Consider the following 23,932-nt stretch of genomic DNA (forward strand, 5'->3'; position numbering starts at 1 on the left):
GAGTTCCAAGACAGCCAAGGCTACACAGAGAAACCCTGTCTCAAAAAACAAACAAACAAACAAACAAGCCACATAATATTTCACTCAATGACTATAAATATTGATTGATTGATTTAGTTAGTTAGTTTTGAGACAGGTTCTCTTGTAGCTCAGGCTGGCCTCAACTTGCCATATATATATATATCTATATATCTATATACCTATATATAGATATATATATATATCCCAGGACGATCTTAAACTCTTGATCTTCCTCCCAGATGTGCCATTGTGCTTGGCTGTAATTATTAATTTACTTTAATATTACTGGACACTTAATACTTCCAACTAAAATGCTGGCTATACCTTCTTACTTTTCTTTGGATATGTCCTTGGGATAAACTTACTGAGTTGAGGCTGGGAAGATGCCTCAGTTCGTAAGAGCACTGGTTGCTCCTGCTGAGGACCTGGATTCAGTTGTCCATACCCAATGATGGCTCACAACCACCTGTAATTCCAGTTCCAGGGGAATCTAACACCCTCTTCTGGCCTCCAAGGGCACTGCATGCATGTGGTGCATGTGCATACATACAAGCAAAGTGTCCATACACATAAAATAAAAATACATTAATCTTTTCAAAAGAGGGGAGGGTCTGGACAGATGACTCATGGGTTAAGAGCTGAATTAATTGAGTTAAGGGAACCAGGTATGATAGCTCACTCCTGTAATCTTAGTGTTCAGGAGGCAGAAGAAGATGGATTGTCACAAGCTCAGGGCCACCGTAGGATATATAGTGAGTTACAGACATTTGGGGGCTGTAGACTATGACTCTGTCTTGGTTGGGGAAAGCCTGGTGGATCTCTGTGAGTTAGAAGCTGATTTGGTGTACGTACATAAAGAGTTCTAGAAAAGCAGGGCTACATAGAGACCCTGTCTCAAAAGAAAAAAAGAAAAGAAACAAACAAAAGAAAACAAAGATACTGAGTTAAGACTTTAGGGCTCTGGGGGCTGGAGAAATGGCTCAGTGGCTAAGAGCACTTGTTGCTCCTGTAGAGGACCTGGGTTTGATTTCCCAGAGCCTGCATGGTGGTTCACAGCCATTCATAACTCTAGTTCTAGGGGATCTGATGCCTTTTTTTTTTTTTTTTTTTTTTTTTTTTAACCTTCATGGGCAACAACCATGCATGTGGTGCACATAAACACATGTAGGCAAAATAACTCACTAAATAAAATAAATAAAAGACTTTAAGACTCTTGCTAGATTTATCAAATTGTCTTCCAGGAAGTACTTCCTGTTCCCATCAGTGGAGACGACTCCTGTCTGCTGGAGTTACCCTCTTTTACTGCTTAGAGCACAGTGATTCACACAGCAGATTTTTGTGGTACAGAAGGAAAGGAGATTTGTAACATGCTATGCAGAGAAGTCACAGAACTGTGCTGGAGTTTGGTCAGCCAATAGTGGTTTCCCTAACTTGTAGGATATTTCTGTTTTGTTTTGTTGGTTTTGTGTTGTGTTTTGTTTTCTGTTGTGGTGGTTGTTTGAGGGGTCGGGGAGAACAGGATTTCTCACTATGTAGCCCTGGCTGTCCTGGAACTCTGTAGACTAGGCTGTCCTCAAACTCACCAGAGATCCACCTGTCTCTGCCTTCTGAGTGCTGGGATTACAGATGTGCACCACCATACCCAACTTTTGGTGTTTTTTAAGATTGAGTTTCACACTGTAGCCCCAGCTGGCTTTGAACTTTCAGTGATCCTCTTGCCTCAGCCTTCTGAGTGCTAGGGTTGCAGGTGTGAACCACCATGCCCAGCTTTTTAAAAATGTGTTGAGTGGTCATTTTGTGTCAGGCATTGCAAGCTTTAGGGGTGAAAGGCTCTGGTGTAATCTATTTCCTCAGTGGCATCATCACAGTGAAGGATTATTTTCATTTTGTAGGTAAGGAAAAGGGTCTGTTACAGCATTAGAAGAATTAGCCAAGTAGCATGAAAGTCAGTGACTTGTACGTTCTCTCCATATCCCTGACCTGGGGCCTTTCTAGTTCTTTAGACTTCGGCTTGAGTCTTTCAAACCTAGTTTGAGGTCCTTGGGAACTTGTGACTGGCTAGGTAAGTTTAAACTAACCACAGTTCTTTCATTTACAGAGTGGGATTGTTGTGATCTTTGGCAATGTTCCCTGTGGGGTGATGCCCAGCTCCTCAAAATAGAAAGTGATGACAAGTCAGTTCCTAACCGATACTCTTTTTTGGAGACATAATCTCATAGCTCAGACTGAGCTCGAACTCTTTATGTAGTCCAGGCTGACCTTGAACAACTGATCCGCCTGCCTCCACTTCTGGAGTGCTTCTTCACTACAGCACCTAGCTCCAACACTCCTAAATACACTACCGTAATCTCTGATCTCGAGGGGGTTGTTGTCATTTGTTTTTATTATTTATTGCCTGTGGGTGTTGTGTCTGCATGTATGTCTGTGTACCGTGTGTGCCTGGTGCCAGCCGAGGCCAGAGAGGGAGTCAGATCCCCTGGAACTGTAGTTACAGATGTTTGTGAGCTGCTGTGTAGATGCTGGGTATTGAACCTGGGTCCTCTATTAGAGTTGCCAGTACTCTTAACCAATGAACCATCTCTTAACTGCTACACCCCATAATCTTTTATGAGCTCTTTGACAACACACATATACATACCACCCTTGTTTCTGCCCTTCTGTTTATGTACCTTGTTTTAGCAATATTGTCCTCCTAAGAGAGAAGCCATATGCCTTTACTTTATTCTCTATCTCGCATTCACTTAGTTCCTAGGTCCTGTTAAAAGTTCTCTACTACTACTGTGACTCCTCCTCCTCCTCCTCCTCCTCCTCCTCCTCCTCCTCCTCCTCCTCCTCCTCCTCCTCCTCCTTCCTGTCTGACTGCTTGTACCCCAGGCTAGCCATGGACTGGTGATCCTACTGTTGACCTCCTGAATGCTCTTGGCATTGGAATTGTGCCTGGAGAGGGCATATTCTAAGCATCTTAAAATTATATTGCTTCTGCCTCCCATGTGTCCAGAAGAGTGTTAGTCACTTGATATAACAAGATACTAAGGTCACCTTTAGCCAGTTGGTATTTTTGGTTTGGTTTGATTTGGTTTTGGTGTGTGTGAGTGTGTGTGTGTTTGTTAAAGATTTATTTTTATGTGTATCAGTGTTTGCCTGCATGCATATTTGTTTGGTTGGTTTTAGTTGTTTTTGTTTTGTTTTCTTTTTTAATATATAATTTATTTTTTAGTTTATGTTCATTGGTGTTTTGCCTGCATGTATGTCTATGTGAGGGTTTTGGAAGCCCTGGAACTGATAGACAAGTGTGAGCTACCATGTGGGTATTGGGAATTAAACCCAAGTTCTCTGGAAGAAAAGCCACTGCTTTTAACGATTGAGTCATCTCTCCAGCCCTTGTTTTTGTTTTTTGTTTTTATTTGTTTGTTTGGTTGGTTGGTTGGTTTTTTTTGAGACAGGGTTTCACTGTGCATCCCTGGTTGTCCTGACAGAGATCTACCTGCCTCTGCCTCCTGAGTGCTGGAATTAAAGATAAAGCTTAGCCAGTTTCTTAAAAAAAAATATTTTAAAATGAATTATTTCTTTATTTTTTGGGGAGGGATGACAAGTCATGTCTTGCTTTTGTGGAGGTCAAAGGACAACTTGCAGAAGTCTGTTCTCTCCCTCTATCATGTAGATCTCAGATACCAAACTCAGGCCATCAGGGCTGGAAGCAAGCACCTTTACCCACTGAGCCAGCCCAGTTTTTGTTTTGTAACCAGAGGCCTTTAGCTTATAATGTTGCCTGTTGATTTATTTCTGTACATAGTGTAAATCAGGTTCAAGTCTCCCAAGTTCCAGGAGTCCTCCTTTCTGTTCTTCTACCCTCTAATCTCTTTTTCTCTTTCCTTTGTCTCCTCCTCCTGGAGACTGGGTATCAAGGCTGGCCTTGACTTTACCATCCTCCTGCCTCACCTCCTGAGTGCCACCATCACAGCCTCTCCATTGCTCGGATTCCCATAGCAGATGATCTTTCCTTTCCAGTAAGAAATGGACTTTGAGGGTCCATGTCTGTTGACTTGGACACTGCTCTAGTACTCATAGTTCTGGGGCTGCATGCAGAACTGAATAGATTGATCTGAAGGGCATGTGTTCAGCCATCCACACTGTCAAATTGATGAGTGGGTAACAGGAATGATTATGTGGTTGGGGATTTAGCTCAATGGTAGAGCGCTTGCCTAGCAAACGCAAGGCCCTGGGTTCGGTCCTCAGCTCCAAAAAAAAAGAGGAATGATTATGTGTGGTAGGCATCTCACATGAACTAAAGGTCACAGCACTCAATCAGCTAATTGCTTAAGGAGAGGGCTAACCAGTCAAGGTATGTATGGTAATAGAGGAGAGAACTCATCCCAAGGAGGTCACTGGCTCTCAAAGGACAGGAGAAGCAGTGGAGTCAAGCCCACTCTGGACTGCAGCCAGAGAGTCCAAGCCAGAAGCTGTTGGACCTTGCCTGTTTCTTCTCAGGTCTGCTTCAGTGTCTGGCTTCTGTATTCTGGGAGAAGAACATATTTAACACTAGGCCTATGAGATGGGATGTCCGGCAAAGTGGAGGAGCTAGGAAACGGCGGGGAGTAAAGATGTCCCCGTGTTACAACAATAAATATCTGCCATATAACAGGCATCCTCTGATTCTGGGGAGCTAGACCCCATATTTCTCCTTGGGTTCCTTCACTCAGTTTAGAGAGGGATGGATATTTACTTGCTGCTGCTGGCGGGGAATATTAACCGTCTCAAGGGGAGGACCCGCCTACCCCTTTTCACTGAGTATACGTGCATTGAACTCTTGTCCTTACCCACACAGCCAATGTGTATTGGTTTAGCTTTGTATCCAGTCAGTGTATTCAGGACAGAACATGGCAGTGTCTGTCCTCATATCTGAAAACTGTAACTCTTTGCTAGACTGTAATTAGAACACGAGGAGAACAGTCATAAATGGAAATGGTTATGAAATGGTAAAATAGGAACTAGTTTTTTATGGTGAACCCATGGATAATCCTTTTTTAAAATTCTAATTTAATTCATCTTTGTGTGTGTGTGTGTGTGTGTGTGTGTGTGTGTATGTGTATGTGTGAGTGAGGGTGCACACATGCCATGGTGTGTGAGTGTGTGAGTTTGTATGTCAGAGGACATCTTTTGGGAGTTGGTTCTCTTTCCACCATAGGTTTGGAATACTTTATACCTACTGAGCCATCTAGCCAGCCCCTTCTTTGGATAACCTCCTCTCAATCTGTGGTCTGAGATCGCTATTCTCTTTGACTTATAGATCATTATGGATCTTTCTAAATTAGTGCCAAATTGTGAGGAAACACATACCTTAGGGACCAGGCTGTCTACTAATTAGAGTAAAATCTAGCTACATTTAATTCCAATGTAATTTTTCCTTTGATTTAAATAATGTGATCGCTGGCTCCTATACCATTTACAGAAGAATGAAAAATAGGGACAACATTGGCCACACTCTCCTACTACCTAGGGAACTTCTGGTGCTCATCTAGAACAGACTACCAGGTCTGCCAGCACAGAGCTTCCCAGTGTAGTCTGCCCAGAGCCATTGATGCTTCAGATTCTTTTTTTGTTTTGTTTTGTTAATGTATTATTTCGATGTATGTATGATGTGTGATGTGTGAGTGCTGGCATGCATGTACTACAGTACACGTTTAGAGGTCAGAAGACTTCATGGAGCCAGTTCTCTACTTCCACTTTTCTGGGGTTCTGGGGATTGAACTCAGGTCACCAGGTTTGTACATCAAGTGCTTTACCTGTTGAGCACCCCCCTTTGTCTGTGTGTGTGTGTGTGTGTGTGTGTGTGTGTGTGTGTGTGTGTGTGTCCGTGTGTGTGTCCGTGTCCTTTCTGAGGCACGGTTTGGCCTCCAGCTCACTGTGTAGCAGAGGGTGATCTTAAATGCTTGGCCTTCCTGTCTCCATATACCAGATACTGAGATTACAAGTGGAGCCACTGCACCCAGGTATTGTATTTCCACTTCTGTGATAAAATATCATTTTACACCGTTTCCCCACCACCACCACCACACACACACTGGACTTCAGCTTCATGCACAAATGGAGCTCTGTCATATGTACCTCTAGTCTAGTCACCGAGGTACAAAATGAAGAAAATGCATTGTGACCTAAAGGAGGTGATAGACAAGGACCTGGTAAACAAATACTGTATGACATTAATATATCAACTAGTGCAAATGCCATGGAGAAAACAGTCTGGAGTGTTTGTTTTGTGGTGTTGGGGTTGAACTCAGCACCTTGTGCATGGTAAGCAAGTCTCTGCTGCTGAGCTGCACCCCAACCCTATCTTGGCATTTTAGATAGGATGCTATGTGGGTTAGCCACTCTTATGAACTATCATTGAAGCCATGTGTAATGGTGTGCTCTTATTATCCCAGCACATGAGAAGCTGAGGCAGGGGGATTCCAAGCCTGCCTGGTTTGCATACAGCAAGGTCCTGTCTCAGAAGAAAAAATTTAAGTATTATTTGGATAAGTACATTTATCTGAAGTGGGGAAGCAAATGACCTAGCTGAGTGGAGAGAGGGCTTTAGCGGTGCAGTAGCTGGGTGCTGGCAGTGAGTGGGCACACTTCAGGAGCAGTGAGGAGGCCAGTGTGGGTAGAATAAAAGAGGGAGCAGAAGGGGAGGATGTGTAGAGTCCATGGAGGGCCCTGGTTGTAAGGACTTCAGCTTTACTTAAGTAGAGCTTTTCAGCAGAGCAATGACATGCTCTGACGTTTTTGAGACAGGGTCTCACTAGCTTTGGCTGACCTAGAACTCACTCTTTATACCAGCCTGGCCTCGAACTCACAGAGATCCACCTACCTCTGCCTTCCTTTTTAAGAAGATTATTCTGGCTCCTATATGGAAACTGGCTGGTCAGAAAGTAAGGCTAGAAGCGGGCAGGTCGGCAGACGCTGCTAATCCAGATGAGAGGCCACTGGGCTCGTACTAGAGTGACAGTTATAGAAATGATGAGAAAGGAGCTGATGAGTGGACTCTGAAGGCAGAGTGGACAGAATCCGTTGAGAGATTGGATGTAAGGTAGGAAAGTGTAGCTGGAGAGCTTCTCTCCAGGTCCCACCAAGCCCCGGCAGTCTGACAGCCCACTTATAAAATAAACACACAGACGCTTATATTATTTAAACTGTTTGGCCTAATGGCTCAGGCTTCTAGCTATCTAGTTCTTACATCTTAAATTAATCCATTTCTATAAATCTATACCTTGCCATGTGGCTTGTGGCTTACCGGCGTCTTCACGTGCTGCTTGTCATGGTGGCGGCTGGCAGTGTCTCCTTCACTCAGCCTTCCACTTCCCAGAATTCTCCTCTCTCCTTGTCTCGCCTACTTCCTGCCTGGCCACTGGCCAATCAGTGTTTTATTTATTGACCAATCAGAGCAGTTTGACATACAGACCATCCCACAGCAGGAAAGGGAATGGTAAAGATGGCATCAGGAGTGTAACTGAAAGATCTGCAGTGACACACTAGAGAAGCCTTCCAGGTTTTAGTTTGAGCCTGGTGGTGGCGCACACCTTTATTCCAGCACTCAGGAGGCAGAGGCATGTGGATCTCTGTGAGTTATTGAAAAACCCTTAACTTGTTCATTCTACTTATTTGCTGAGACTGTGAGAAGACCCTGGGAGTTACTGAAATAAGAGACAGTACTTGTAGCTGGTGGTGCCATAGTCCATGGTAGAGCACTTGCCTGGTATATGTACAAGGTTGTGGGCTCAGTTCCCAGCACTGGTGTAAGGGGAGCTGTTAGGTATTGCAGGATGCCTGTAATGTGTCAGGCTTAGAACTTACCCTCATAGCCTCTTTCAAAGTAAGTACTATTTAAACAAGTCCTTGGTCCCAGTGACACACAGGGTGACTCAAGTGGCAGAGCCGGAATGTAATTGTCTTATTCTAAGGTTGCTGTTCTGACCACCATACTGTGAGGCCTCCCGTCGTGTCCATGGAAGGGGGCCGTGCTCTGCTTAGGAGCTACTTCCTTCCCATCATCTACACGCAGATTTCAACCCTATCCCTATAGTCTGGGACAGTCCTCCAGCTTCTCCACGCCATGGATACTGTTTCATTGAATCGTCACAGCCGTGTGACATGGATGCTATTCTTATCTGTTTTCCATATGCAGCAGCTAGACGTCAGTGAGGTGAGGTGACTTGTCAAGGCTGCAGAGTAGTAAGTAGAACTTGGGGTAGGTCTGTGTCACAGACACCGGCTCGCTGTCCTTTCCGCCACAAGGCAGCTTGTAGCACCTGGTGGATCATCCAGGCTTGCGGGATGCTGGCTCAAAAGCCTATAGGAGCAGGGGCCTCACTTGTCGGGCCTCCCTCCCTCTTCCTGTAGTCTCCTTCTTGGGGAATTTTGCTGAGGCAATGTAGATATTTAAACTCAAGGAGGCAGCTTACACGGTGCTGAAGAACCACCCAGGTCACGCCCCCCAGAAGCATAGGAACCAACCTTCCAACCCTGGGTTTGTGCTGTTAGCTTTAGTGACATGGTTGTGTGCAAGGGTGTCTAACTTTAGGACCACCCCTGGTGAAAAAAAAGAAAGTTCCATTTGCAAAGCTGTGAACTGTTGGTTTACCTTAAAACACTTTCTGGCACATTCCGATCCTTCTCACAGCACTTGCCCTTTCTTTGTGTGAGTGTGAGGAAAAGTCATGTTAGGAAATAGTATTTTCTCCTCCTCTGACCATGCTCCCTCCCAAAGCTCCTTCACACTACATGGAGCTCAAGATGGTTATTGCTCTTTAGGGGTAAGAGAGGCCATCTATTTCCGCTGCCAGCACGTAGTGGGGCTGCCCTAGGGGAAGGGGCAAGTTTGAATCACAGTGGGTCTCCATTCTGGCAGCCACCAGGGGATCAGGACTATTCCTCCTCTGTGGCCGTGCCTCACCCCTCTGGGTTCTGGACCTCCCGTGCCATGCCCTGTAGAGTAAGCTTGCCTGTGGAGTTGCTTTTATGAAAATGGTTGTAGAGAGGCCAGTGGTGTTGCTCAGTGGACAAAGGAAGGCAGCTGCCAAGCCTGAGACGTGACTTGGATTCCCAGTTGGAAGGGAACGGACTCTTGAATGTCATCCTCTGACTGCCACTCGTGGTCCATGGAATGCACGTGCACACACATGTAAGTGACATAAAAATGACAGAATAAAGGCCTGGTGTGTGTATTTCTTCCAAAGAATGCAAAAGCTGACAAAGTAGTACACTACCGCAATTCCAGCACTCTGGAAGCTAAGGCAGGAAGATCAGGAGTCCAGGGATGGAACTGGATTGCATGAGACCCTGCTTCAAACCTCCCACTCCAGATACTTGTTCTTCCTGTCGCTTTGGCTGTTGGAAAGATTGACCTAAACTTATTTATCTATTATTTGTATTTATTCATTTTGAGATGGGGTCTCTCTACATAGCCCTGGCTGTCATGGAACTGTGTAGACCAGGCTAACTAAGAACTCACTGAGAGCCAAGAAGTGGTGGTGCACACCTTTAATCAGGAGGCAGAGGCAGGTGGATCTCTGAGTTCAAGGCCAGCCTGGTCTGGACAGCCTGTCTGTTCCAGGACAGTCAGCCAGGGCTACACGGAGAAACCCTGTCTCAAAAAAACCAAGCAAAAAAGAGTAGATGCTTGTTTTTTTAAAAGAAGCATTGGGCTGGAGGGATGCCTTGTGATTAAAAGCACATGTGCTGCTGGAGTTCAGTTCCCAGAACCCATTTGGGTGTCTCAAAATCACCTGCAACTAACTCTAGCTCCAGGAGTCTCCTGGGTATTAAGTGTGTGTGTGTGTGTGTGTGTGTGTGTGTGTGTGTGTGTAAACATGGTAGCATGTCTATGTTGTATCATATCAGCACACTTTCAACAGTTGATAAAATCTACAAGTGTTGTGTGTCGTAGTTCTCTCCCACCCCCCACTTCTCATTTGGGGTTTTTCTGCCTTTTATAGCCTAACTGGTCTGGAGCTCACTGGGTATACCCTCCCAAATCTGCCCCTGTAGCACTGGGGTTATAGACGTGTGCCTCTTTGTCCAGGTTTCTTTTTGCAGGGTATGTTTGGTTTTGGTTTTTTGAGACAGGGTTTCTCTGTGTAGCTTTAGTGCCTGTCCTGGATCTTACTCTGTAGACCAGGCTGGCCTTGAACTCAAGAGATCTGTTTGGTGCACTAGCACTGCCTGGCTTTTTTGCAGTGTCTTATGCAGTTCTGCCTGACCTTGAACCCCTGTCTTCCTGCTCCCACTTCCCAGATGCACCTCTTGGTCACCTGCTGTGGTTTTGATATTAAAGGAGATATATACATGGATGTTGAAATTTTACATTTCCCTTTTAGGAAAAGAAGAAAAAGAAACACAGAGACAGGAAGTCGTCTGACTGTGACAGCTCCGATTCTGAGAGTGATATGGGCAAGAAGGCAAGGCATGCATCAAAGGACAGCAAGGCTACAAAGAAGAAAAAGAAGAAGAAGAAACACAAGAAGCATAAAGAATGAGGGTGGGATGGGCCGTGGCAGCCCTGGCTCCTGGAAAGACTCAGTAGTGAGAATATGGCCTCCCACCCCACTGACTTTGTCCCTGTGGGCTCAGATGGCTTCTCCTCGTGTAGCAAGCAGCTTGAGAAGCTAGAGGGCAGCTCCAAAAATGTTTTTTCCTTATTACTTCTGATCCCTTTGCAAGTGACCCCCACAGCCATTGCATTCATGTACACAATTCCCTTATTCGGCAGAAGGTTCTAGTACCATCCCTGGCTGCCACTGTCAGAGCTGGATCCCTTTGCAGGAGTCCAGGCTAGTGCCACAGGTGCTACTGTGGAGGTGAGCCTGGCTGTGGTGGGAGAGCACAGTGAGCAGCCTCCGCCTGCCTGCTGTCTGGGACCAGTTGTGGGTAGACTCTGCAGCCTCTGTTGGAGGCAGGAGGGAGAAGTATTGTTCATTCCCTCAACCTGGGCCTGTGCTCAAAGTGTGCAGAGAACAGTCTTTGCAGTGACTGCTGAGCCAGAGATCTGAAGCCAAGGTCATTGCTCTGCCTTCTGTGAGTGACTGGTTCCATTGCAGGTCTCTGCTTAAATTCCTGGCATAAATGGAAATGTGTTTGGTTTTAAACTTTCCGGAAGGCCTTGTTCCTATAATCCTTCCTGGGTAACTTTTCACAGAAAACACTTAATATGTTATCCGAGACTCTGGAAAGAGGCCAAGCTGAGGCACAAAGCCAAGGTCACTAGCAAGTCACAGCTTTCTTGAGATCACTCAAAAGCCCTCTCTTCCATAGTGAAGACCTCTTCCCCTGGGCTGATTAGAAAACCCATTAAGACTATAACCTTGGGGGCTCTCTGGGGCACAAATGGGAACTTGGCAGTCGCCTCCTACCACAGTGGTCCCTGGACCTTGTCCTGAGCCTGTATTCCTGAAGGAGAGTGACCACAGCAACCATAGAGCCAATCCAGGAGTGTTCTATGCAGAGTGGGTGTGAAGTAGTCACTCAGGGACACCTAGCTCATCTGACCATGGCGGGCCAGGGTAAAGACATAGCATAGTGGCGGCAGAGACTGTCCACCTGGGCTCCTCACCAGCGCTGCTTCCCAGGTGGCCTACAGGTTGTCCCTTCCCAGGTGGCCTACAGGCTGTCACTTCGGCCCAGGACACACAGGAAAGGAGGAGCAAAGGCAAAAGCAACTGGGCGGCCTTGGGCTTTATTGACCTCAGAACACCCTGTGGATACAGTTTTAAAAATAAAACCATACACAATGGGAACTGGGATTCAGGCTGGTGCCCCATCTCCAGAAGCATCCCAACCAAAGTGTATTTATACAAAACACCAGAGGGAAAAAATGAGGCACGTGGTGCTGAGTCGAGGGGTAGCCGGTTGGCAGAGGAACAGTCAGCCACAGCGCAGCAGCGTCACGCCTCCTTCTCGTAAGTTCGGGTGCTCACCACACTGCCATGGGTGAGTGTCTGGAAGGAAGGACACGGTCAGACGGGGCAGAGTAAGAGAGGGAGTGCTCCTCACCCTCTTCCTCCTGATTAGCCCTCGAATACCTACTATGTGCCAGGAACTTGACTTTTTTCTTCTGATACGAATCTTTTAAGATAGGTGTTATAATTCCCATTTTAAAGATTTTTGGGAAAATGGGCCCTTGAAAGAAGATATAAATTGGTCAAGATCTAGCACATTCCTGTTCCTCTTTCTTTTGTGTTTAGCACCTGCTCACTAAGTGGTACCTGGCACATAGTAGGCAAACATGAATAAAAACATCCAGAGTCTTGAGAAAACCACTAATCTGCCAACTTTTTCTCCCTCTCATAACCACCATTATTGTGTCACAGGAGAGGCAAGCCATGGTCACCTTAGTCTAACTGCCCAGTGAATGTGGTCCTGTCTGTTACTTCCCTACCAAAGCTAGGCACCTCACTCCTAACTCAGTGGGGTCCCCGGTCTCCTGTGACTGAGATGCAATTAGCAGGTTCCACTGAGCCAGGTGAGGTCTGCGATGCTGACATTGCTCTCCATGCTTCTGGTACAGGTGCAGTCCTATAGGGTTCCATTCTCCTGGTGAACTCTTAAACTTGTCCCAAAGCAGATCTGCAGGCCTGGTTGTACCCCTATCTAGGCCATAGGTATTTACAGGAAGCCAGAAACAGGAAACCATAGCAGTGCCCACCAGGCACAAGCCTGCTCCCGCAGATGTCTGCCTTCCTACCCAGGAGAGGATGGAGTGGCAGCTGCTCCTGGAGAACCTGGGACCAACTGGCCCTGCTTTCTCCTTCTTCCTGGGGAACAGCAAACAGGAGGAAGCTTTCATGGACACCTGCTGCATTCTTCCCACTTGGGTGGTGCTTTTGGCTATGAATACAGTCTTCCCAGCAGCCCTCAAGGTTGGTGTTACGAAGGTGACATGTCCAGAGTCAGGCAGCCTTTAGGCTGATACTTGAACCAAGACTGGTATGAATCCCCATCCCGCCTCTCCTGTCCAGTTCCTCTGTCCCCGAGGGGAGGACCTGGACTGACGAGGACCAGGCACTTGCTGTGAGGCACCACCACTGCCCATCTTACCAGGATGAGTTTCCCATCACACAGCTCCCTTGTGAGCGTAGTCTCTTGCCCGTCCCACTTCTGCACATGGACAAGTTTGCCCCCATCCAGTGTCACTGTCGACTGTGGGAAGAGGTAGAACCTAAGCTGTGACCAGAGCCAGAATTGAAGGGCAAGACAGACCAGGAACCTTACTGGTGCTAGGCTGAGCCTTCAGGCAGCCCACCTCCAACACAGCTACACGGGGTTCCTGCTCTGTGGCCGCCATGGGAGGTGAAGAGCTCAGGCAGTGGGTACAGCAGGCAGTTCAGCCCTTGGCACAAGCCTCCGAGAGGAGCTCAGGCTGAGGCGTAGCTCGGTAGAGCACAGTTCCGGGTCCCTTTAAGCCCATCCCTTTCTCTGAGACTACCCAAAGAGGAATCCTGAAGATCTTTCTACTCTTGTGCACATCAGTGTCTAAAAGACCTTTGGGATATATTGGAAAAGTAGACCTCCCGGAATTCCTTTAGTTTATGTCACATGATACCCTCAACCAGTAACAGAGCAGCAATTGCAAGGTCCCAGGACCAGGTGTCCTTGGAGTGTTCTTCAGTTCTGGCTCCAGGGCCCATTTGGTCCTCGGTGCTGCCGGCCTGTATCAGCTGCTAGCTTGTGTTTGGCAGCTTGCCCAGATCTCTCTTCTCTAGGAATTTGGGAGCTGTAGGCCAGAACTAGGGAACTGAGGGTCTGTGGGGTATGAGTCTAGAAAAGTGATGGTTGATCACTCATCTCTTGGGCTGTCTATATTCCACCTTATGGAATCTTCATTCCCCACTGGCTTTTGTCAACTCAACAGTTAAGTTTCGGCCTAAACATCCCAGCAGGCCACTGCTGTATTTAATGTGCGGTGTGGGCCCATCAAAAGGTGGCAAGTTCAAGGATATAGTTAGGAGCATGTGGTGAAGCAGTCACCCTCATCCAAAGTTGATTGTCATCTCAGCGCACCGTCCCAGGTGCCACTGCTAGCCTGCTGTGTGGTCCTGGGCTGGGCTTTCAGCTCCTCTGCATCTGCAAGACCAGGACCCACCCTGTTCTTTATGGAGACTGCTGTGCAGTGGCTGAAGAGATCACCTTCAGGGTTATAATGCTGGGGATACTGGTATAGGCACAACCTATAGACTGGATGTCAGCAACCCTAAGGTCTGTGTCTAGACCAGTGCTGGGAGGTTTGTGCAACTGCCAAGATTACCACTGGGAGGTAACTGAGCAACACTAGAGTTAGGTGCTCCCTCCCACACCCAGAAGTAAATATTGGAGACTGCAAACACCCACAACATTCATGTTGGTGAATGCATATCCTGCAGCATAGCTCTGGCTGTCAGCTGGTGGTACTGGAAACAGTTCCTCACGGTCAGTGGCCTAGCCTGAGAGCTGCAGAAGAGAAAACCTGTAGTAAGGAGGGCTCAGCTGCCTCTTCTGACAGCGCCTGGGTGACCTCAGTACAGGGCACTGAATCTGGGCATCATTCCTAAAGCACTTCGGGTCACAGCCATGGCTGCCGAAGTCCTCGGAGTTACTGCATACCTTGGTGTACAAGGTCACCCAGCTGGGGCTGGAGATGTAAGGTCAGAAGAACATCTTAGCTCTGCTGCCCACTCCAGTAGCTGCTGATAGATCCTGCCCAGGAAGATGAGAAGAAAATAGGCCAGAGCTTGTACTTAGCCCCTAGGGCATCCCAGCACTGAGGAGGCTTTATGAACCTTGTTGATCTAAATCTATGACAGCCTGCCCCTTGGGGTACAAAGCCAAGGAACTAAGAGAGGGCTGGCCTCTTACGCTACTGTATCACGAATTCTAAAATGTCTTCTAATAAAAGCCCAGAACCAGATATTGGGGTAAATGCTGAAAAATCAAAGGGACAAAGGAATAAGCCCCAGCCACCTCTAACCTCTAGGACTTCTCAGCCTGAAAAGCCCCAGCCGAAAAGGGCTTTGGTTCCTGTCTCCTCACGCCATATATGCCTTTCTCCACCCAGCCATCACTTCCTGTCTCAACCTTCCTAATGCTGGGATTGAAGGTGTGTGCCACCACTGCCTGACTCTGTTTCTCTCCTAGACTGAGTCAATCTCATGTAGTCCAGGGTGGCTTTGAACTCACAGAGATCCAGACAGATCTCTGCCTCCCGAGTGCTAGGATTAAAGGTGTGTGCCTGACCTCTATGTTTAATCTAGTGGCTTGTTCTGTTCTTTGATCTTCAGGCAAATTTTATTAGGGTACACAGTATATCACCACACCCTACAGTGTCCCAGTACCCTCCATCCCTTTTTTCTGACTCACCTTGACCTTCCTGTCATCTGCTGTTACCTCGTCGAACGGCACTCCCAGCTGAAAGCTGATCTCTGTGTTCTTGAAGGTGCTGTGTGTCTTTATGACTATAGTATCCCCATTTTTCTCAATGATCGTGGTAGGCTTGGTCATGCTAGCCACCTGTCTGGTGGCAAAGCCCACACCTAAGGGCAGGGGTGGATGGTTGAGAATTAGCTGATGTAGAGAGGAGTTGTACAAGCTCAAAGAGGAGTCTTGGGCCTAGGCATGGGGAAGGAGGACCATGGTGGCCGGTGTCTTTGTGTGGCCATTTTCTCATTCAGTCTTTTCCTTAGCTCTGCAGCCATTGGACTGATGTGGAACATAAGGAATGTCAGTGTTAGGGAAGGTCAGCAACAGTGGAAATTAGAGTGAGGTATCAAGGGGTATGGATGGCCCCTCACTCATTCCTGTCCCTGCAAGCCTTTGTAGATATAAACACTGCATGGAGTTTAAACCCAAAGTCACAAATCAGATGGAAGCTACTAAGCCCTGTGTCACCTCCAGAACGGAGCACCCACTGCCTCTGGCCTCCTGAACACTCAGACCACAGACTGAAAAAAGAAGAAATAGTCAACAGTCTTCTGGAGTCCCCTGGACAAGGGTTGTCTGCCGTTTTCCACCCTGAAATGGGGGACGTCTGTGCTCTGCTATCTTCTGTGTGTGGTAACACTGCAGCTTCGGCGCCTCCTGGTGAGAAGCACAAAGGAGCTTTGTCTCCTACAGACTTAGGGGTTGAGTTGAAGTCCCTGGGGAGACTCCTGACATAGTGTTGGATCTGAGTCCTAGGCAAGGTCCCAAGTGTCCACAAGCAGGTGACATACACAGACCTGGTAGGTCAAGCCTTCACCCCCTTGGATTGTAGCTTCCTTGGAATCTTCCATTGTTGACTACCTATCCCCTGGTCCCAGCACATGCTGAGCTGTCCTCAGCGATGAGGCAGGAGGCAGCCAGATATAGGGATATGGTATGGAACCTCCAAATATCCCCCTGGCCATGTGTATTTGCTGGAAGCTATGTACACCATGCAAGCTCTCCATAGGTGGCCAAGTAATGCTTGGAACAGCCCTAAAAATAGGTTTCATTACTCGCAATTTACAAATGAGGCCTAGAGAGTGTGCTGTCTTATCCGAAGTCAAACAAGCTGAGCATGGTGACTCCTGCCTGTAATCAGCTCGGGAGGCTGAAGCAGGAGAAATGCCAAGAACTCAAGGCCAGCTTGGGCTGCAGAGCTCCAGAACATGAGCTATAGTGAGCCTCTGTTTCAAAAAGGCCAAATAAATCAATCAATAGAAATTAGTGTTTAGTGACCTTCATTCCCAACTGTCTTAGAGCCACCATTGGTACCTGTAGTCACTTATACTAGGCTGGGCTGCTCTGTTCTAAGAACTTTTGGTTCTGTAGGATAAGGCTTTGCCTACTGGTGTCTGAGTGAGTTGGACCTCAGCAGTGAACCAGCTGTTTTCCCAGGACCCACTCGCAGGAGTCGGGTGCTAGTGAAGCCAGCCGAGAGCTGGGGTGAATCTGCTCTTCACTGGACTTCAGCCTTTCTGTATGTCCAGGCTAAATGGAATCTCAGTCCCCTAACAGAAGAAGCTGCTTTGGGCCGAGGGTGCAGCTTGGGACGATCAGGTGCTCAGCCTGCTGAAGACCCTGGTTTCTGTCAACACCCCCGAGCACAGTGGCCTGAAGACAACAAGCATTGAGGCAAAGAAGAAGGTTTGGAAAGGCAGCTGCAGCTCGGTTTCAGGACTTCGCAGTTTGGCTTGGGAAGGCAGAACTAAACCTGGGCAATCAGTACTTCCTACCCTTATCAAGAACAGCCAACTTGCTGGGTGTGGATACATGCTTCTAATCCCAGTGCTGGGGAGGCAGAGGCCAGAGGACCTGATCTGCATAGGGGATTCAGGACAGCCAGGGCTCTACAGTGAGACCCTGTCTCCAAACAAAGACAAGCCCAGCTTCTGACCTGGAGAATGCGACCTGGAGAATGCGTGGTTCTCTGGGTAGGTGCTGATGGGAGCTTGGGCTGGGGCCTGAGGCTCAGCAGTCATGGTGCTTGATTAGCATGTGCAAGGCCTTGGGTTCCATCCCCAAAATCAAAGTGACAAAAGTGCTTTGTGGGGCACTTTTGTGAGACAATCCAGAAGTAGGTGAAAGGAACCTGCATACACCCTTCAGCTTGTCATAGTCCAGCCCTCTTTCCTCAGAAGGAGGAATAGATCTAGCTCATCCATGACACAGCCCAGTTTTCCCCATCCCAACCTAGTAGACTAAGATGATATAGCCAGGGACTTCACAGGAAGGGTCTTTACCTAAGCCCAAGGCAAGAAAGGAAAGACTAGGGCCAGTTCTGGGTGAGTGGGTCATACCACATTCCCCACGTTCAGGTAATCTCCCACTCCCAGGCCTGTGTTGAAGTGGGAAGAACTCTAGATGGTCCTGGGTTTTCAACTACTTGGAAGGCTGGGATAGCAGGTTAAATAAGTTAATGAGAACCTGTCACACACAGTAAAAAGGGAGTGGGGATGTGTGTACCTTAGTGTAGAGAGCCTGCCTGGCATGCACAAGTCAGTCTTCAGATGACCAGCTTGCATTCACTGGGCTGTTTTCCTAGCTGAGCAAGTCCTGGGGCTCCATTTTCACAGACCTTACCAATGAGGTTCTCTGAAGCTTTAGTATTCCCCATTCCCAAATCGCACTCCCCGCCCCCCCTCACAGCTCTTGACCTTGCTTCTGGCACCCTCTGCTGTATCCCAGACAACAGCTTTCTTCACCCTCTCCCTGACACTGAACAGGTGGGAGACTGGTTCCGTAGGAAAGTCCATGTGTGGTGGTCGTCTTGCCCTGCCCTACCAGCAGCATCTCAGATACTGATGGGGAGCGGGTTGCACACACCAGTGAGAACGAGGGCACCTTCACTACCCCAACATGGAGGGGGAGGGACCATGGCTGACTGCTCAGGTCTGTCGTCTTCACCTCTTCCCAGATCGAACTCACTGATTTTCCTTAGGCTTCCTCGGGGTTCCTAGGTATTTCCTCCTTCAGTACACTCACATCTGCTCTATTCCCTTTCGGGATTCAATTCCTAGACCACCCATGCTCCCGTTTGCTTTCTCCTGAGCCAGCCTCTGGCCTTCTGCTCTTTCATTCAACTCCCCTCTCACCTCCAGATCACAGACCTCGCTTGCTTCCTAGAAAGCGCCTCCCAGCCCCGACCTCAGCAGCCACAGCTGCTTCCCCTGGGCGCCTTCTCCCTAGCAATCTCACTCCCCAGGTTCGGACCATGACAGTCCCCTCCCAGAAGGCCGAGATGCTCCGGCCCACGCCACCCTCCGCGCGCGGGTATTCCCAGCCTGGACTGGCAGGGAGTGTGCAAGGAGGCGCACGGGACACTCCAGCTGGAACTCAGCGCTAGGACCAGCTTAGGGACCTTCCGCACCCTGCGCCCGCTGTTCACTCACCGAGTGACTTCATGTAGTCATCAAAATTCTTGCTGTCCACTAGCTTCCAGGTGCCGACAAAGGCGTCCGCCATGGTGTGGTGAGAGAGGAGGCGTGCAGGCACTCAGAACCGCAGCACCCGGCCGGAGAGTCTCTTTAAATAGCCCTCGCGTCACATGATGAGCGTGGTCCACACCCCTTGCTCCCGAAATAGGAAGCCAGGGCTTGCACTCCAGCAAGGAGCTGGTGCCCTTCCCCCCCCAAAACCGCCCGGTGCCTGCGTCGGCGCCGTCCGCGGTCCTGCCCGTGCCATCTAACTTGTCCCCGCCCTGGCTGCGGGGCGCTCCCCGCAAGTCAAGAAGAGCACCCATCACCCACAGCCACACAGAAAGGGAACTCGCTCTTGAGCTGGTGCCACGCTGGGAAAACGCCGCCTGAACCTTATGCCACCTTTTTTTTAAAATTCGTGGTGGTTTTACACTTATTGTGTGCGTGCGTGTATAGGCGCGCGGATTGAGGGGTACGTTGTAACTCGCGGGAGTCACTTCTCTCCTTCCACCGTGTGGGTCCCGGGTATCGAACTGAGATCGTCCGGCTTGGCAGCAAATGCCTTTACCTGCTGACCCATTTCACCAGCCCTAGGTCATCTTCCTTGTAGGAGAGGCGCGGAGGCTCGGGGGGCGATCACCATAAGTAGAAGCGAATTGGAGCCCAGACAGCAAGCATGGTCTAGTGACCCCTGAGCCCGCGGACTCCAGCCGAACGGAGAGGAGTCGCCCTGGACACCAAGGGTGGCTGAGCTGCCCAGTGCCTCACCTGCACTGGGCGATCGTGACCTTGCTTCCCTCGTGCTAGCCCGACACGTGCTTGCCCCTCCCTGCGGAATGTCTCCTGCGGGCGCCTCTCCCTAGGCTGTCCTGCTCCCCACCAGCTCCTGGCGGCGAGCTCTCCAGGCGTTTCTGACCTCTCAGCTTGCACTGGGGTCCTTCTGCGCTTACCTTTCAGAAATCTATTCAAGTGGTTCTTCTGGCCCCGGCCACCTTAACTGCAGAAGTCAGTCCTTCCCCTGATTTCTGCCACTAGCCTTCTTGTCACTTTAAAGCACTTTATTAAATGAGACCCTCTTCAGTGATGATTGTAGGCTGCTTCAGGACATGGTCACACTGAACTTTTCCGTTGGTAGCTGATGCTATCTATCCCCTTTTTACCGGTGAGTAAAGGAAACTAGTTGGAGCCCACTGCTTAGTTCAGCGGGTTTCTGTTTAATAATTACCAAATCAACATCTCAATGTGCAGCCCAGGTTGACCTTGAACTAAAGATCTCCCTGCCTCTGTCTCCTGAGATTACTGTCTGCCATGCCTGGCTGGCCTAGCTTGACTCAACAGTTATTCAGGCACCTGGAGGCAAGAGGATCCTGAGTTGGAGCCCAGCCTGTAGCATAGGGCAGGATCCCGTCTCAAAATAAGTAAGTTCCTGGTTTGTGCCAGCCCTGCTTTGGAAAAGACCACAGGAGAAGAAGTTACAGGCTGAATTATTCCCTTTTGGAAGAATCTTGCAACTAATGACTATAGGAGGGACCTGCCCTGACTTGGAGATTCAGGAAGAGGGGCATAAATGAATTTCTGAGTGTGGGAGGGAGTCGTGTGCACAGAACTTCAGCCTCTAGAAGCCGGTCCAGGGTAGTCATTCAGGAACCATCACCAGAGCCCTGGGGCCTGACCGGTCCACCTGCAGTGTGGCAAGGCCTCTTTCCTGGGCCTCTGTTGTCCATGTGGAAGTCCCTTCCTCCCACACCCTAGCTGTTCTGGGAAAGAGGCCAATGAAGAAGAGTCCTCACACCCTTCCCTACCCCCAGGTCTTGATTCCTTTGGAGAGTCCAGTTGCCAGAAGGCTAAGAGGTCCAGTTCTGCCAAAGCTACAGAGATAGGCCTCAGGGCTGGGCCTGGAGCCCTGGTGACCTCAGCTAGAGCAGGTGCCAAGTGGGGAGGGCATGGGATGGTTTCCGATTCAAGGTCACAGGCTTTAGAGAAGGAGCCTCTTCTCTCAGGGACTGAGAATCTGGAGACCCAGGGAGCAGAGCAGTCTGCCTACAGGACCCCATAATGCTGTGCTGGAGAGCTGGGGTGACTGACAGCTGCTGACAGGAAGATCTGTGTCTAGTCCTGACCTTAGTGGGTACTAGCTGTGTGGTGCGGCCTTGAGCATGTCACTTGAGCCACTCAGAATCAATTTCAAGTTTGAAACGGGAGAGATTTGGAGATCAGGAAAGAAAATATATTTAAAACACTGTTTTTGTTTGTTTGTTGTGACAGGCTCTCTACATAGCCCTGGCTGTCCTGGAACTCACTATGTGGACCAGGGTAACCTCAAACTCAGAGATCCACTTGCCTCTGCCTCCCAGAGTTCTGGTATCAAAGGCACACACCACCACACCCGGCCCCTGGTTTACTTTCTTTTCTCTTTTCTTTTCTTCCTTCCTTCCTTCCTTCCTTCCTTCCTTCCTTCCTTCCTTCCTTCCTTTCTTTTATTTTTTTTTTCCCCTTTTGGTTTTTAGAGACAGACTGTGCTGTGTAGCCCTGACTGTCCTGAAACTCACTCTGTAGACAAGGCTGGTCTTGAACTCAGAGATCCACCTGCTTCTATAATCACTGATAGTCGGGGTGGTGGCGCATGCCTTTAATTCCAGCACTGGGGAGGCAGAGGCAGGTGGATCTCTGAGTTCAAGCCCAACCTTATCTACAGAGTGAGTTCTAAGACAGTCAGGGTTCTACTGAGAAACCCTGTCTCCAAAACAAACAAACAAACAAATAAATAAACAAATAAATAAATAATAGTCACTGAAAGGCTAGGGAGATAAGATGGCTCAGTGGGTAAGGTGCTCACTTCAGCACCCACGTAAGAACTGGGCATGGTTGCTCATGCCTGTAAGCCCATAACCGCTGGTGGAGACACAAAGATAGGTAGATCATGGCGAGTTTGCTGACAGTCTACCAGAAAAGGCAAGCTCCCAGGTTTGGTGAGAAAACCCTGTCTCAAAAATAAAGTGAGCAACAAGAAGACAACCTTTAATCCCAGGCCTGATGAGGCAGAGGGAGGAGGGTCTATCTGTGAGTTCCAGGCCATCAGCCAGGGCTGCTAGTGAGACCCTGTCTCAGATGAAAGGGGGTAGGCGGTGAATGGGGGGGTGATAGAAGGCACCTGACACACCCAACTGATGTTTACCCCTGCAGCTAAGAAGGGCAGCGAGGTCTTGGGCCTCAGTGGGGGTGAGACACATTGCTGGAATGTCCTTCTGTTGAGCCCAGCCCAAGCTGAGCAGCAGGAGATCGTGAATTGAGAACTTGAGCTATAGATCAGTTACCTATGCTGCGACTGCAAAGCTCCGGCCTGAGCCACTGAGGTTGGGTTCTAAGACATACCCTCTTTCCTCTCACCAGGTCCTTTTATTATTATTATTATTATTATTATTATTATTATTATTATTATTATTATGTTGCTATTGTTGTTGTTCGTGTGCATGATATATGTGTGTTAGCTTCAGGCATGTATGTGACTTGACATGTGTGTGGAGGCCAGAGGACAACCTTCAGGACTCAGTTCCTCCTTTTATTATGGGTTCTGGGAATCAAACTCACTTAAGGAGGCTCTCACCACAGCAAGCGCATTATCCACTGGGCCATCTACCTGGTTTTTTTTTTTTCTCTCTCTGACCCCCAGTACTAGGATTAAACATAAGCCCTCCTGCGTGCTAGACAAGTGCTCTCCCAGGAGTCTATATCTCCAGACCTCATTTTGATCTTTTTTTTGGAGACAGGGTCTCACTAAGTTGCCCAGGCTGGCCTTGAGCTCACTCTATAGCCCAGGCAGGTCTTGAATTTTCCATCCTCCTGCCTCAGCTTCCCAGGCTTGTACCACCAGCTTCGTCTCATTTTCTGTCAAGAGCAGCAATTCTCCTCAGCCTTCTTCCCTATGGTGATGTTACTATTCAGGGCTTCCACATCCACCATGGGCTGGGAAGAAGAAGAGAGAGGAGTGACGAGGAGGGAGCCAATGGGATGCGCTGTAGCACTGGCTGATCGTGGGTCCATGGGAAGGGGGAAGAAGCATACTCCTCATCTCCAGCTGTTTCCTGGGCCCTCCCAGACAAGGATGCCTCTACATGGGAATGTCTGCTAGCATGTGAGAGAACCTAGAGGTAGAGGCCGAAGAGGCTGAGCCAGGTCTTCATCAATCCAGAGATGTGGAGAGCCTCCTTCTGCCCATTCCCAATCTGAACAACAGAAGTTCTTACGGTAACGGTGGTTGGGCTTTCTGTCTGCCTGGTGGGAGTCATTGGATCTCAGCTCTTTCTCCACTGTCCTGCAGACCCTCTTAGTGAAGGGTGTGTTCATTTTGGAAAGAGGCCTGCTTGGTTCATCCCAGACCTGCTCCTTACTGCCTAGAACACTGAGGCAAGCCCCTTGATTGGCAAGTCTCCTTTCCCTTCCATAAAGGAAGGCCTTTGGATTCTCAGAGAATGGCATTAAAACAGAATTAACGGGCCTCGGGGTATTAATAGGCTCACTGACAGAACATTTGCCTAGCATATATGAAACTCTGACCTTGATTCTTACACTGGAGGAGGTGGGGGAATGAACATAAATAAATAGAAATCCCAGCACTTTAATATTCAATGAATAGTAATTTCTTTTATTTTTCCCTTCCAGTACCGCCCCTCTCAGGGACGATCAGTAGGAAAGGATGTACATCGGTTCTCACTGAGGCCAATATAGTGTCCCTCAGAGTTGTGGATAAGTTTTCCCATCTTTGCATTTCTATTTAAATAGTCCTACTACTGTTACTTGAGCTGAGCTCAGCAGGGAGCCAAGCTAAAAAGGATCAGCCACAAGCTCCTGAGTGTGTGCACAGTGGGCATGAATGTGTACACATGTGTATGTACACACACACACACACACACACACACACACACACACACACACACATACACACACAGTAGAGGAACACAGCCATGGAGATCGGGAGGAATGTTCTTCCGCCACTAGGAAATCTGTTTCCTTGTCCTCAGGAGTTCTCA

General features: G+C 48.6%; 2 protein-coding genes across 7 annotated transcripts in view; one reads left to right on the forward strand and one right to left on the reverse strand.

Moving 5' to 3' along the window:
• Zcchc17 (zinc finger CCHC-type containing 17) overlaps window positions 1-11,149 on the forward strand; it is a 52,387-nt gene extending 41,238 nt beyond the window's left edge. For 5 of the 6 annotated variants that reach the window (XM_052716069.1, XM_052716071.1, XM_052716073.1 and 2 more), the window contains one exon: window positions 10,377-11,149. In XM_052716069.1, coding sequence (XP_052572029.1) covers window positions 10,377-10,535 — 159 coding nt within the window. In that variant the 3' untranslated portion in view covers window positions 10,536-11,149. The remainder of the gene's footprint in view (window positions 1-10,376) is intronic. The other variant, XR_008213657.1, reaches the window with a different exon arrangement.
• Window positions 11,150-11,715: 566 nt separating this feature from the next.
• On the reverse strand, window positions 11,716-19,152 carry Fabp3 (fatty acid binding protein 3). The gene is made up of 4 exons (XM_052716076.1): window positions 18,879-19,152; window positions 15,388-15,560; window positions 13,093-13,194; window positions 11,716-11,993 (listed from the first exon to the last, which is right to left on the reverse strand). The coding sequence occupies exons 1-4, from the start codon at window positions 18,949-18,951 to the stop codon at window positions 11,940-11,942; spliced, it is 402 nt and encodes a 133-aa protein (XP_052572036.1). The 5' UTR covers window positions 18,952-19,152; the 3' UTR covers window positions 11,716-11,939.
• Between the last annotated feature and the right edge of the window lie 4,780 nt (window positions 19,153-23,932).

Source organism: Peromyscus californicus, unplaced genomic scaffold, assembly GCF_007827085.1.
Source record: "Peromyscus californicus insignis strain IS unplaced genomic scaffold, ASM782708v3 Scaffold_5__1_contigs__length_169319896, whole genome shotgun sequence".
In the NCBI taxonomy this organism is placed as follows: domain Eukaryota; kingdom Metazoa; phylum Chordata; class Mammalia; order Rodentia; family Cricetidae; genus Peromyscus; species Peromyscus californicus.